Raw genomic sequence first — 16,150 nt, forward strand, 5'->3', positions numbered from 1 at the left:
AAGACATCCACTTTTGTTTCAGAACTTTGTGCGTCAGCACACCGCGCTGGGCGTCGGGGGAGAAGGCCGATGGTAAGGGCGAAAGCCCCAGTAGGATGTGCAGACCTGGGAACAAACACGGCCCCCAGGAGCCCCGAGGAACCTCTAGTGTGAGTGTGTCTGGGAGGAATATGTTTTGACCATTATCCAGGACAGAAATCACAGGTGCATTCAATTGCCTTAAGCAATTTCAAAATTTATACTGTAGTTTTCCAAGAATCCTTCACCTCCTGTGACCCTACAACCCTGACAGCTAATGCTGCTCTCCTGTGCAAAGCTACCTCCGATGACAAATGCTGTGTTTAGCTTTTATATATGGTCTTTTGTTGTTGTTTCATTTTATTCTGTTTTACAAAATCCAATATAGTACCCCACCCCCATACACACACGTTATCTGTACCGATACCTATCTTGATATTATAGGTCAGGAGCAGAGAGTTTCTAGGCGGAGGGTCGGACTCAGTTCCAGGGTGCTTGCATTTCACCAGTGATGTTCCAAAGGCAGCTACACTACAGCTTTGACTACAGTTTGGTGAATTCCTTCCACGAGGGCTACTGAAGGCATCCTGTGCGGGATAAGACTTTGACCTTTAACCTATTCACACATTTGTTTTTGACCGACTTCCTGTTTCTGCGCATCAGTTTCACTAGAACATAGCTAACTGCTTTTCACGAATTAACGTTATGCTCCGAACACCTGCATGCTGCCTGTCACCCCGTCTACAGGACAGACGCGGTTGAGCTTGTCGTGATGAATGCATCCAGGATAGTGCAGTGAGGCACAGCTGTCCTGTGGAATTTGGGTCATTAGATTGTCACCCTGTGCTCCCCAATACTGTGCATGTCATAAAACAGGTCAGAAAGGTGTCTGCAGTGACGGGGAAGAGAGACTGGGAGGGGCGACTGAAGGGCACCTGACTCTTCAGGGCTCAGCAAGCTGCCCCAGCTTCTCCCACCAGCGGAGGATCAACAGTCACGAGGAGCTGACCCTGCGTGTCTACGGGCGAGTCTGTGCGGAATTCTTTCATGATCACTTTTCTTCTAATCTTTTTTTTTTGACATGTGCCCCTAACGGGAACCGAACCCTGGACTCTCTGGTCCGCAGGCCAACGCTCCAACCGCTGAGCCAAACCAGCCAGGGCACAATTAATACAGAGATCAAGAAGACACAACTGTTTCTCTCTGGGTGAAGCCCTTCAACAACATCAACCCAAAACTCCTTGAATCCCTGTGAAACATTTATTATTTCATAGTTGGTCACACTGGATCCCTTTCGAAACTCATCTTATTTAAACACGTAGGCATATCCCTAAATTAACCTCCCTCGTAGCGGAACTGCTTAAAGCAAATTCCCTCCTTTGCTCATCCTACGTGTCTGTCCCCCTCCCCCCCCCTGCCCCCGCCACAACCTCCCTCCCCTTCTCCTGGTCGTTCTGCAGATGTTGTGGCCTTTACCATATAATAGGCCATGTTACTCTTCAACTTTTACTAATTTTCACTCTTTTTGCTATAGGCCACATGACAGGCACATATACATAATCTTGACCACAGTTTTGAATAACTTAGACTTCCATTATTTTTTATAGACATTCTATGAAAATTTGTAGAATTTAAAATAAAAGCTTAAATGAGATACTTGCCATTGAGCCTTGTTTTCCTGGGTTGCCTGGTTCACCCTTAAAAAAAGAAGAGTGATACTTTTACTAATGCTATAAATATTAAAAACCAATGTCAATATATATTTTTTTCTTTTTCACAGTACCCACTGGGGTGCATGAATGTCGAATATACTTTTCAGGCTAAAAAAAGAAATGTAAACACAATGCAATGAAAAAAAGCCAATATTCTTTTTTCAGATACATTTTATAAACATTTTAGAATTTAATAAAATGAGCCTAGATTATGGGAGAGATTTAAGATTATGCCAAGAATATATTCTAAATAAAATTAGTAGGATGATACTGTAAGTCATTAAATAGTCCTAGAAAAATATTTAATTGTAATTATAGTCATATCTCATGTATTTAATTATAATTACAGTAATACATTATTTATTATTATGTCCTGTTTATAATGACATAAAATAATAACGGGGTCCTCTTTATGAGAATTCAGAACTTTCACATATTTGACAGAGAGACAATTGCTTTTAGTGCAGGAATTAAGTAAGAAAAGGAGCAGAGATTGACTTTGAATTTTAATTATCCTGGATTAATGATGGCTGAAGTAACATGCTTTATTAAAGTTGACAGCACATTATAATATGACAGGGCCATATCATCCCACTACGATAACTTTCTAATACTCAGATTCATACAAAATTCCTTATCATGTTTTATTATTATAATGGCAGTCATTGGCTACAGACTTTTTTTTTTTTTTTTTTATCCTCACCTGAGGATATTTTTCTATTTTTTGTTCAGGTAGAGTGGGAGGGGGAGAGAGGAAGAGAAAGAGAAACATCGATGTGAAAGGGACACATCGAGTGGCTGCCACCCGCACGACCAACCAGGGCCGGGGACAAACTGCAACCGAGGTACATGCCCTTAGCGGGAACCGAACCCGGGTCTCTCGGGACCGCAGGCCGACGCTCTAACCGCTGAGCCAAACCGGCCAGGGCTACAGACATTTTTTTTGAAAAACATGATTGTAATGCCAATATACAGAGATGTCACTGGACTTTAAAAATAAGTATTTATCAGTTTGCTTTTATAAAATCTTTTCCCAGTAGTTATGAGAGTACATAAAAATGAACTCTGAGACTATAAATCCAGTTCAGATTATATTTTCAGAATTAAAAAAATATTCATATTTTTATATACAAAGCTCCATTTCTTACTTAGATGAATAAACTACATTCACTTAAAGGATGACATAATATTTGGATGGTTTACAATCTATCATACCTTAACTTTATCTTGTTTCTTGAAAGTAATTTATACTTTAAGTTTTCTGTAGAGTACACAATACCCAATGTTCTAACTAATTCTGCACCATCAAAATGGTTTTAACTACTCTTCTTATTTGAAAAGACATTCATTGTATCTTTGGAAACCAGCAATCAGTTGGAGAGTTCTACATACCCCAGAAGCTGCAGTATTCTCTATCTTTTGAAATACCAACCCAGAAAAGGGAAACGTTAGACTGTTTTAGGATGAAACCACTATCTCTGAGGACTAAGTTAAAGCAGTCCTAAATCATGTATTGCAAATTAACTCCTCATTTCATACGACAAATTAACAGCAGCTTTCAGAAAGGGAAATGGGACTTACAGAAGGCTGTATCAGAAAAGTTTTAAAGTACCCTATATTCTTACAAACAGAATCATTCTTTGGAAAAAAACAATAATATATGACTACAAAAATAAAATATACCAAAACAATGAGTGTGGTTGATTTTTCTTTTTACTTTTTGGTTGTCTTTATTTTCAAAATTTTCTACATTGTGGATACATAGTTTCAGTATTACTTTATATTATGAAAACACCAATGAAAATAATTTACGTTAAAGCAATACATCAAATAAATAATGTAATTAATCAAACCTGAATTTTAAATCCTAACTTCATAATATAAGGGTAACGTTTTTGTGACCTTTTCCATGTTTATTTAAATTGTTGGGTTGCCTCTACCAAAACAAACCATTTATCTAGTGTCCTGTATGATTATATATTGACATTTGACACAAAGTATAAGTACTTAGCAACTTAGTACTTAGGTCTAAGTATTGATATAACTTTCACTTTTTATTTTTAAATTATTGAAGTAACAGAGAACAGTTTTAAATAATTTCTATTAATGAGCTTCACATACAAAGGACAAATGATAGTCAAATGAAAGCCACCAATGTTTTAACCATTAATTTTACTGTTTTATCAGCAATTCTTTTGGTCATGCTATATTTAAATTCCTTAATCTCTGTAAATAGTATGGGATTTTATTGTCTTTGCTATTGATCTTTTCGGAAATTTTATTAATCTCCCCCTAGTTTTTCAAGCTAGTCTCCCATTTAAAGCGAAGGCGCTGATGAACTCTGTGGACTCAGGACACAAGTGACCAGCTTAGCTGCTGTCCCAGGTCTTCGGGTTTGCGCGTTCCCAGGGACTGAGTGGTAAAGCAGAGTCCTGCGGGGTGTCTGTCTGCCTGGGGGCTTCCGCTTCCCTCGGCCCACTCCTCTCACTTCACCCCCTAAACCTACTCCATCCCACCCCATCCTTGCCCGCCCCACTCCATCCCAATTCTCAGCCCCTCAAAACAAAACAAAACAAAACCTGCGAGAACAGGTGATCCAAAAAGCAACTCACGGGTTCTCCCGGCATTCCGCGGGGGCCATCTTTCCCTGTGTCCCCGGGGGGCCCTCGTGGGCCTGGAGGGCCTGGCGGGCCTGGCGGCCCAGCTTGTCCTTGGTCACCCTGCAATGGAGAGGGGGACAGACCAACCATGACCACAGGAGGTAAAGACCCAGGTCTTCTTTCCAACACTTTAAATCTACATGATCTAATTCACATTTAGGCTATGAAAGAACCAGAGCAACCAGAAGCATGAAGCCTGTAGGCGATTTGCCTGCCAGCAGGAATCAAATAAATATTCATGCTGGGGGAGCTGAGTGGAGCTATTAAAATCAAAGCAGCTCAGGAACCAGCACTCTCAGCTCTTGGAAATCCTGCGTCTGTTATCACTATGTTCAGGGCTGGTATAAAACCTCTGCATGACTTTATTCATGACTACGCTCATCCATTCCATCCCCCTGTTTAATAAAACGGCTGCATTTGGCATCAGACAACGTGTGTGCTTTTTCATGACCTTTACAATTAAGCATCAAGGCTCTTATCACGCTATATAGTAATTTATACATTATCAAAGAAAGAGACCTTGGAAACTGGGTCTATTACTGGGTATAACTTAACAAAAAAGAAAGACTTTTGTCTTGATTAAGAAAAAAATCAGAAAGGCTCTTTATACCTTTTATTTTGGTCCTTTCATTTACATTTCAAACACATGCAGCTCACTGAACATAATTTTGCTCTAAGATATTGCCAAACAAATACCCTCTCCCCACCCCAACCCCCATGAGAGATAAATGGCAAAGCAACAGTAATACAGAGCAATAACTGAATGCAAAGAAGAAATCAGACTTGAGCAAGAATAAGCACTACCTTAATCAGGCGGCGTTTAATGAGCTGCTGATCAGCAGAGAGAAACCCATGATTGATTTTAGGAAACACCATCTGATCAGTCAGGTGAGGTCAAAGGTTGAAGTTCAGAGATGAGAGAGTTGAAGAATAGACATCAGAAGGCCCCAAGAAAGAAATAAAGATATTCACATTAGACTTATAATGACCATTCAATAAAATAGAACTGGCGCTGTGTCTGACATCGGACCCTCTGGCTCTTCGGGAAGGAATGTAACCCTGAAACAGGATGGTGAGACCAGATTTTCAGTTAGAAATGCACCATTTTTTGAATCCAATCATTTTGCCCTGGGTGTTGGCCTTTCTAATGTGGTGTGTACTAAAGAAACAGGGACGCCTGAGTCACCTGCGTTTTGCACTCAGAGCAGAAAGTCCCCAGACAAAGCGCCAGTTCAATTTCCGTCAGACTTGTCAACCAGCACAAGGTGGCATGAACGCGACTGCCGAGTATTGGTGCCGAAGTCCAGACTGCTCAGAATGATTTCATTGACTGAAAAGCATCAGAGAGCTTTGTGATGCACACACATTCAACCATCGAGGTGAGGCACAGGCCTGGAGAGCCGAGCCTGCCTCTGTCCTTACTCAACTTCAACATCCTCCTCTCTTACATGCTCAAGGTTCTCCTTCTTAATATAGATCTGACCTCCCTGAGGTACGTGAGGTCCCCAGAACCGGATGTGTGTGATGAAAGGGAGCAGGACTCGGTGGCCCGGTTTCGCCCTTCTTGCTCACTCTTGTGCTGATTGCTGGCTCTGACGGAGGGCATGGGTGCCAACCACAAACCTTGACGGTGAGGATCTGATTACTGTGCAGGGCAGCAACTGTGGGGAAGCCTGGCAGACCCTATGGACACAGCACAGCACCAAAACACGACACAAAACGTCACACAGACATTTCACCGGTGGACAAACAAAACAGTCATGTCCCTCACATCACCCCGTCCCAGCTCTAAGTCTTGCCTTGTTTGACATACCATCAACAAAACCAGATGCAGAGACGCCCAGGCGAACCATTCCTTACAGGGAATGGCCGGGCTGAGGACGCCTGCTGCTTGTGGCAGTACACTGGGTCCTTGGATACACTCTTAACACGCCTGGACTCTTAGGTACAAAATGTTAGCACAAAATGGAAAGAACTAGAGACACTGTTACAAAAACAACACTTCCATTTCCCTCTATCGATATTCTTCTGTTTACACCTCAGGACATACAGCACATGTATTAATTCTTTTTCGGACAACCATGAACAGAATTTTGCAGTCAGATCAGAAGTATTTCTCAGAATAAATGCGAGAATAAATGCCTCAGAAAATATAGTCTTGCCACCCACGTATCAAAATCTCTCCCTCCCTCCCTCTGATGACTCTCAGGTCTTTCCTGCATCAGGAATTCCAGCAGAGGTGGCGGATGGAAATCTGTCTCTTATAACATGCGTATTTCATGTCAGGGGGAGTTATGGCCACACTCTGTAGTAATTACTTCTGTCACGTAACGTTTCCAAAGAAACTTGACAGTTCACACAACCCCTTGAAGCAGAAAAGTGGTTTTGAATTCCTCGACCAAGGAGCGTGGGGAGACGTTGAGAGGCCTGCACTTTACGACCGGCGCTGACTCGCCCCTACAGGCCTTCTCGGGTGGGTAGGCCGAGCGAGAAATGTCGCTTTTGTTCCGTGGCTTTTGCAACATGTGACATTGGAGACTTACTCCATTTTTTTTTGCACAGAACCCGTTCACCATACAAATAAAAGAAACGACAACCACGACGATCCACGCTGCCTTTCTCCGCTCTCTCCTCACTGTCTCCCCTTCCCACCCAAACCCATTTTGAGAATATTTTTAGGAAAGGCCAGAAGATGTCTAGTTTCTAAATTGTACTAGTTTGGGTACATTTCCCCCTTTAGATTCCCCTCACTAGAAATAGATTTTCCTTTTTAACAAAACCCATACAATTATGTTTGTGGTATGAGACTTCCGCCTCAGCTCCAACACCTTTGATTCTCATTCCTTAGAGCTGGGGCTTCGCAGGAAGCGAAGCAGAGGAAATCACATCCCCTTCGCCAAATCCTTTCTGATAAGGCTATTAAGTGGCTGGGTAGTTTCAAGGTGACCTGTATCCTCTTTTTCTTCTCCCTGAGTAAAAGTCCTTTAAGCATAGACTACACAAATTCAGAAATGCTACAAGTTGGAAAACAGATGTGTACAATTTGCTTTTGTTTGACTATGGAATATGAGTTTAAAATGTTATTAGATGGTAATGTGCCAGCATCTTTCCATCTGTGACTCATTAGCCCTATATTACACAGTCAGAATTTTATATATAAACCTCATATTTATGTAACAAAGAACAAAAACAGATACAAACAAGAAGTCTATGAGGGATCAGAATCTTGATTAGTGGCGATAAATCATAATGTCACTTTAAACGGGATTATCTAACAAAGATAATTTAAAATTAAAAACCTTTTAACAGCACACATGGTAAGCCTTAGAAATGTTTTGAAATTTGAATGTATAAATAAGTCACTTCTTGTACTCATATCTGAGCATGACCAGCTTGCTGTTTGATCATAGTTTCTAAATGCTGAAAAATAAAGCATTACATTTTAGACCTTCTTCATTTCGTTTCCAGTGTCAACCAGATCTAAAGAGGAAGTGGATGGGTAATCACCTCGGACAGAGATTTTCTGTTTGAAGAAGCTGCTTTTATGTCCCTCAGTCATGTTAACTGTGGACACGATACCAATTAAGTGCTTAGAGTACATTTTAACAATTTCACTAGTGAACTAAGCAAAAGGACTTCAAGAGTTTACAAGTAGCAAAGCAGAAAAGGGTCATGGGGAGGAATTCTCTTCAATTCTAACAAAAATCCCTTGGCCTGGGCTGCAATGTCCTGGGACCCTGGGTTTTCCAAACTGTGGTAATTAATGCTTGAAGGGCACATGCCAGTGTCCTGGGGTTGATTAGAGGCAATAATAGACATGGTGCATCTTCCTTAAGAGTCCATTTTAATTAATGGTAAAAAAAAAAATTTTATTTTTTAATGAATTTATTGCGGTGACATTGGTTAATAAAATTACATAGGTTTCAGGTGTGCAATACTATGATACATCACCTGAATACCGTATTGTATTCACCACTCCAAGTCAAGTCTCCTTCCATCACCATTTATCCCCCCTTTACCCTCTTCTCTCTCTCCCCAACTCCCTTCCCCTCTGGCAATCACCATACTGTTGTCTGTGTCTATGAGGTTTTTTTTTTTACTTAATCCCTTCACCTTTTCCACCTAGCCCCCTGACACCCCTGCCCTCTGACAGCCATAAGTCTGTTCTCTATTTATGAGTCTGTTTCTATTTTGTTTGTTAGTTTAGTCTCTTCATCAGATTCCGCATGTAAGTGAAATCATATGGTATTTTGTCTTTTTCTCACTGACTTATTTCATTTAGCATAATGCTCTCCAGGTCCATCCATGCTGTCTCAAAAGGTAAGATTTCCTTTATTTTTACAGCTGAGTAGTATTCCATTGTGTAAATGTACCACAGCTTTTTGATCCACTTATCTGCTGAGGGGCACTTAGACTGCTTCCAGATCTTGGCGACTGCTAAGTAACACTGCAGTGAACCTAGGGCTGCATATATTCTTTTGAATCAGTGTTTCGGGTTTCTTCGGTTATATTCCCAGAAGTAGAATGGTTGGGTCATAAGGCAGTTCCATTTTTAATTTTTTGAGGTAACTCCATATGGCTTTCCACAGTGGCTACACCAATTTGCATCCCCACCAACAGTGCACGAGGGTTCCCTTTTCCCACATCCTCACCAATACTTGTTTGTTAATTTATTGATGATAGCATGCTGACAGGTGTGAGGTGATATCTCACTGTGGTTTTAATTTGCATGTATCTGAAGATTAGTGATGTTGAGCATCCTTTCATATGTCTCTGGGCCATCCGTATGTCCTCTTTGGAGAAGTGTCTATTAAGATTCCTTGCCCATTTTTACATTGTATTGTTTGTTTTTGCTGTGGAGTTGTGTAAGTTCTTTATAAATTTTGGATATTAGCCCCTTATCAGATATATAATTTTAAACGTGTTTTTGTAAAGCAAACATGAATGCAATTTGGGGTAGAATGTAAAATTTGCACACATTTTGAAAAATGTTGCTGTTTGAGGATGATCGAGAATCTCTTCCCATTAGGGTTACCTCCAGACCCACACACAGACACTGAACTGACTGCCCCCTCAGACAGTCTCCAGAGGGCAGTGTGACAAACCCTGGGGCTGCATGTGGCTCTAACTGCTAGGCTTCCCAGCTGTTCACACAGAGTGGGCTTGTTCATTAACTATGCATTTTCCCACAGCATCATTAGTCATAGATCTTTCTAAATAAATGGAATGGACATATTTTACTGGGTTTTACAGCTCAGAAAATTTGCCTGGTACACAGATGGTTCATTCGAGTGGGTGTGGAAAAAAAGAAAAAGAAAATATGTCTCCAGAAAAACATGGAGAATGAGTCCAGGAATCAGCTGAAATACTGAAATAATTAATGCAAATTTCACCCCCAAAGAGATTGACGTCTTCAGAAATTGGACGTACGAGAGTATAAAACTACCTTATACAACCTATTTCCCTCCCGGGTGCACAGACACTCAGACTGCTTCACGGGTCTCCCTGCCAGGCCGCGACGTAGGCGCCCGTCCCAGGACACCATCGGCCTGGCAGGAGGCTCCAGCGCCCCTCACTACCTTCTAGAAGGGAAGAGGTGAGCCTAGCCCCAAGGGATGTTGAACCAATAAATAATTCATGAGAAATGCTTCTAACCACTTAGAAACCATAAATTCAAGATGTCCCAGTCGTTTCTGTTGTGTACTCAATAATGATGAGTGTTATAGAATTACGCGACAGTGAGAAATTTTGTGTTTTGTCAGAAGTATTCAGTAAGACAATGATAGAGCCAGAAATTCAATCCAGGACTTCTAATTCCAGACATTGTCATCATGCTTTTTATATGTTTATAATTTCTTTCTACATTATTTAAGCTTTAAATATAACAAGGCTTGACTAACCTTCCACAATTCTTAAGGAGTATTTACTGAGGGCCTTCTGTGCGGAATTCTCGGGATTAGGCCTGGGAACTGAGTGGTGAGCCAGACCCAAGCTCACAGGGCTGCTGTCTGGTGTGGAAATGGGGAATGAAGCAGGCGGAAATCCGACGGAGTGACAGCCATTTTGCTGGAGAGGCAGAGCGGCCACAAAGGAGTAGTACGTGCACTCGACGCCAGGTTTGAGGGGCCACAGAAGACTGCCCCAGCCAGGTGAATGAGGGGATGGTGGTCGGCACAGAAAGAGGAAAACAGATCACAGACAGATTGTCTGGTAAACGCTGCAGTGGTCTAGTTGAGGGACTGTGCCCTAGAACTAGGGAAGAAACATGCTGATAGTTTTGAGTGATGGAAAGGAGGGAGAATTTGCAGGACTTGCAGTTTGGCTGAGAACACAAGGGAGATAGAGCAGAGACTAATCCTGGGTCTATAACCTGAAGAACAGATGATATTAGAGAGAACACTAGAAAAGACTGAACTTTCTGGGCAGGTAGGTGGTTACAGATGATGGATTCAGTTAGGGACTTGCTGAATTTGAAGTGTCTATGGACAGCCAAGGAACGAGGTTGGATATGCATATGAAATAGTCAGGGGACCAGTGGGACTCACGAGTCACAGGGCTGTGTGAAGTCACATAGGGACTGTAGAAGCAATAGAATGCTAACTCGCACCCATACAGGCAAATGACTCCAAATGACAGACACACACACGTTTGACTTCCTTGTTGCATCATTAACTGTGCTATACAAATGTACATAAATGACCCATAGTAAGAATAAGCTAACAACAGTCAAGGTCCCTGACAGTTAGTGCTCACCAATAAGCACAGGGAGCATGTATACCTGAGGCTGTAGAGGTGTGGAGGGAAAACAAATAATTATTCTAATTGTAGAGGCCACTAAGGGCCCCAATACAAATCATATTGAAAGAAAAAAATATGTTATGCTGATAAATGAGAATCCCTAAGTTTCTCCATAATGTAAATAGCATCATGATTCTGTTTGCCCAAAATATATCATGCATTACAACACAATCATTACAGCAGGTATGTGTGCAGCATAAATAAAGATAAATAGTCCTAGAAGTTGATAAGATGATTTCTAGCTGAGAGAGACCAGATGGGGAAATATTAGAATAGAATGCAAAAACATTAGGTGAAAAAATAACTCTAGTTTAACAGCAGGAACTGTTAGAAGGCTAAATAAGGAAAGAAATTAAGAGAAATTTGCTGCTAAATCATTCGACATTGTAATAGATGGTATAATCTGTCTGAATGAAAAATTAACAATATGAAGCTCTATATAGCTAAAGAAATCCTTTGGAAAACCATCATATGAACATTGGGGCCTAAGAAAATCAGAATTCATAACTGACTGAAAAAGATTATCTTGTGGAAGTACTAATTATGAAAAGAACTAGTTTCCTGTAGTTGAATATAACGTTGGCTCAGAAAGTTAATCTTTCTTTTTCATAGATACCTTAAATTCCATCCTGGTGTGTTCTATCATAAAAGTTAACCCTAGTCACTCCAGGAATTATCTTTTCATACGTAAATGAAAAGTGTGAATTTACAGGTTATTTAGAGGAGAAAGAGAACAGTGCAATGTCTGCACTAACAAATACAATTAAATACTAGAGCTCCTAAAACACTAAGTAAAGACAAACTGCAAAGGATCTATGAATACACAGAAAGATGGCAGATAAACTTCAACACCGGCAAGGGTACAATATAAGAAAAACTGCCTAAACCACCGTACTGAGAAAGGCTGTAGCCATTACATACAATTTAATAAAGGATTCCAGGGGCTCACTGCAGGGTTTCCTACGGACATACTGCTAAGAAAGGCCAAAAGAAGATGAAAAGAAGTCAGATTCCTGAAGAAGCACAGTCCTGAGGGAACCAGAGTAGTGTCGATGCAGAATACAGAAAAGAAATATAAAACAGGCTAGCAGTCTGGTAGATTACGCAAAAATAAAATGGTATCAATTTTATTTATATAAACTTTGCTAACATTGTATCATAGCTGTTCTCTCTGTTAGAACATCAAGAGAACAGTCCTGTCTGAGGATTTCTTAGTACTCATAACTATAATAATGAGGACAATGGTAATAATAGTGGTCAACATTAATATTATCATTGTAATTAGTTTATTAATATTAATAAAAGAAGAGAGCAAAGGGGAGGCCAGACATTGTAAGCCTGGTCATCTGGGCTACATGACCCAGCTACAGCTTCACAATCCCAAGGGAACCACCAGTCCACTCTCTGCAAATCACTGGGGAAAGGGATCAAACAAAGGGGGACATGGATATATGCATAGTGAAGTCAGGGTAATGTAAAGAAGGTGTATGCCTGGCCCTGGCAGGTTTGGCTCAGCGGTTGGAGCGTCGGCCTGCGGTACAGAGAGACCCGGGTTTGGTTCCCGCTAAGGGCATGTACCTCGGTTGCAGTTTGTCCCCGGCCCTGGTTGGGTTGTGTGGGTGGCAGCCACTCGATGTGTCCCTTTCACATCGATGTTTCTCTCTCTCTCTCTCTTCCTCCTCCTCTATCTGAACAAAAAAATGAAAAAAATGTCCTCGGGTGAGGATAAAAAAAAGAAAAAGAAGGTGTATGCCTGTCAGTCTAGCCTGGGAACAATGGGTTGACTGGGTGCTGGACTCATCAGAAGCACACAAAATCTTGGAAAATTAAAATGCCCAAAGAGTTCCCGCTCTCTTGTTCTCGCATCTTCTCTCTTGCTTGGGAACTGCACTGGCCTGTACACTCACCTAATCTCTCTCCATAGCCACGTGGCCTTAAGCAGCTGCGTGGCCCATGGCTGTGCGGACTCCACCCCCAGTGGACTGCAGCTGGGAACACAAGCGAAGCTAGTCAGATGCTGGACTGGACTGTGCTTCAATGTGGAGCAGAAATTCTGGGCAGTGGCCTTAATTCTGGGCCCGCTAAAGACAAGAATGGACACTTTCTATGGGGAGATGGAAAGAGATAGGACTTTGGAGGGGAACCCTCTTAATTTTACCTCATTAATAAAGCTTTCCACAAAACCCCATCCTCTGTGGGGGGCTCGAGAAATTCCTTTCCCCATGGCACCCCAAGAATACCACTTCCACTGATAACATTCATGTGATACATACTGTGTGCCAGGTATTAGACTTTTATAGACATTCACTTTTTAAATTCTCACAATTATCTGATAGATGAAGTGTTTGAGGCCTAAAGAGGTTAAGGGTTTTGCCCACCTAACTGTAAATAGGAAAGCGAAGATTCACACCCAGGCCATCTTCGCCCATCTGCCCTCTTAGCCATTATACTTTCCATAAATCCAGTCTCTGAATTTCATTCCCATTTAGTTAAGAAGAATTTAGTAGGATCCTACCACAAACATGACAATACTTGGACATTGACTTTAGAAAGCCTTATCCCAGGCTTCATGGAGTTCAGAGTCCAACCAAAATAGGCTTTAAACAAGCAATTACAACGTGGCTGAGATCTCTTCTGATATATTGATCGAGGCTTTTTTCTCTTAAGATTTTCCACTTCCTTTGCCCCTCCATCAAGCTCTGGCCATCTGACATTGCCTTAGAAGATGTATGAGGAGGCAGGGTAGGCAAGAAAACTCGTCTAGCAACATTTCTAGACAACAAGAATATCTCGGGAGACTCCCTCAAACTGGGAGAGAGGAAAGAGCTCTGTGGTACCCAAGGGCAGCAGGGGCTTTCGCCCAGCTTCCCCGCAGCAGTTCCCGGAAGGCAATGACACCTCAAACAGGAAAGTGCTAGATGCACGGGGACACAGGAAGCCTTGCAGAAGATCCCCCTGGCTGAAGGATGGTGCGGAATGTTTCCTCTGCCCTGGGATGCAGAAGGACGCACTGTATCCGAAGGGCCGTCCAGGTCAGTCAAGCCAGGCAGCCGCTCAGCAGCAACCTGTGTGGTCTGACCACTGACCACCAAGTCCCTCCCTATCCCCGCACCCAGATCCTTTGATACTATAAGCCCCCAGAAGCGTGAAACATGCCTACAGGCAGAGGGAAGTGTAGAAATCCCAGGAAGACTTACGTTGATTTTTATATTTTTGTCAGCTCAAAAGAATGAAGGCTCAGATTCAGAAATCAAGTTTTTCCAGAAAATGAAGTCCTACTGATTACTGACCTGAGTTTTTGATTGTGACTCACACCCCAAAAGTAAATATGATGACGATGAACAAAACAAAAGCTATGAGAGTGCCCAGAAAGGAAACCTAACCCAGTCCAGCTGGTCAGGGCGGTGGCCCCCAGGAGGTGCTACTGTAGCTGAGACCCACAGAACAAATAGCCCGAAAGACCCTCAGTGCCTGGCCACCCTCAAAGGGGAGTGACACCTTTCCTTCTTAATAGCATCATCGGGGTGAATACTGGAGCCAAAGAGAAAATAGTCTCCTTTCCAAAGTAATACTAAATCTACACTTGGAGCATAGAGATTCTCTCTTGTTCTAGATACTCCCTGGAGATCTCCATCCTGCTATCCATGAGTCTGTCTCTAGTTTGTTTGTTAATTCATTTTGTTCACTAGATTCCACATATGAGTGAAATCCTAGGGTACTTGTCTTTCTCTGACTGGTCTATTTAAGCACATTTTGAGTAGGGAACGGGCAGGGCTCCTACGAAGGTGGGATCCCAGACAGGAGAGGAAGGACGGATAGGACGACAGTGTCTGACGTGGGCTGTGACTTGGCAGGCGCTCCAGTTTGAAGTGCAGTGAGCAGACAGGGAAGGTACGCTCTGGGGTGGCTGATAAATTGAGTTTGGTTGGGGTGGAGCACACACTTTTTTTAGGGAACAGCCTGGAAAAGTGAATAGGATACAACTTTTGAAAGGTCTTTAAAGAAGCTTCAAGGGGGAAGTGATGGGAAGCCACAGTGATACACGATGAAGTGCCACAGTGGGTTTGAGGAAGGCAACCCTGGCAAAATGATGAGGAACAGATGAAAAATAAAGATACAGTCCTTGATTCCTTTTCTGTTATTCCAAAATCTAAAGTCTCCCAAAATAAAATATGTTTTCATAAGTCTAAACAAAAGGTTTTCTGAGTTTGTGGCAAACTCATTTGATAGCAAAGATGGATTTGAACGGATGTGAGGCCATTTATGGTCACTCCTAACCCTTCTCAGTGTGAACGTGCATGTGTTTCACTGCAGAAATGGATGGTTTGGGACTCAGTTCTCCAAGGGCATCAGACGATTAGCAGTGTATGAACAGTATTGAGTTCCTGATGCCTAAAACTTTGGATTCTGAAATGCATTTGACTCTGAGGGTTTTCAGAAAGGGTCATGAGCTTGTTTCAAGGTTGACAACAAAGATCCCTTTAACAGAATTAAAGATGATAGACTAGTAAGATTTGAGGTTAATGCATTTCATTTAGTTTCAAACAATAAAACTTGTTAACTTGGGCTTGTTTAGCAAATGTCCTGTTTAAATACATGGCAACCTGAATTATACATTATAATTTCTATCACTTTATACTAATTGAAAATAAATTTATTTTTATAATTTTAATGTATGTTTTTATCAGTACTATCTTGATCATTGTTATGTAGTATACATCTTTTAATTAACTGCTTTAATGACTAAATAAGCACATTATAATTAGCATGTTTTGCAAGTAAAAGCAAACACAGAACTGTGAAATTTTTGTTCTCTTAGAAAATGAAAAAAAAAAAAAACCTCCAGAAGTCTTGTTTGATCACCAAACACATAATAATTTGCTTAAGACACCCCCTTTAAAATAGAAATAATGCAAAAGCAAACTCTGATGCCACCCCATCTAAACATTATGCAATTTGCAC

The 16,150-nt window shown here is 41.5% G+C and overlaps 1 protein-coding gene across 3 annotated transcripts in view; it reads right to left on the bottom strand.

Annotated features, from left to right (window-relative positions):
- Positions 1-16,150, bottom strand: part of COL25A1 (collagen type XXV alpha 1 chain) — a 512,404-nt gene that overhangs the window by 117,971 nt on the left and 378,283 nt on the right. For 2 of the 3 annotated variants that reach the window (XM_036266125.1, XM_036266107.1), the window contains 3 exons: positions 5,195-5,266; positions 4,343-4,450; positions 1,680-1,715 (listed from right to left, as the gene is read on the bottom strand). In XM_036266125.1, the coding sequence (XP_036122018.1) occupies positions 1,680-1,715; positions 4,343-4,450; positions 5,195-5,266 (216 nt within the window). Of the gene's footprint in view, positions 1-1,679; positions 1,716-4,342; positions 4,451-5,194; positions 5,267-6,013; positions 6,074-16,150 lie in introns of all 3 variants that reach the window. The other variant, XM_036266116.1, reaches the window with a different exon arrangement.

Source organism: Molossus molossus, unplaced genomic scaffold, assembly GCF_014108415.1.
Source record: "Molossus molossus isolate mMolMol1 unplaced genomic scaffold, mMolMol1.p scaffold_m16_p_1, whole genome shotgun sequence".
NCBI lineage: Eukaryota > Metazoa > Chordata > Mammalia > Chiroptera > Molossidae > Molossus > Molossus molossus.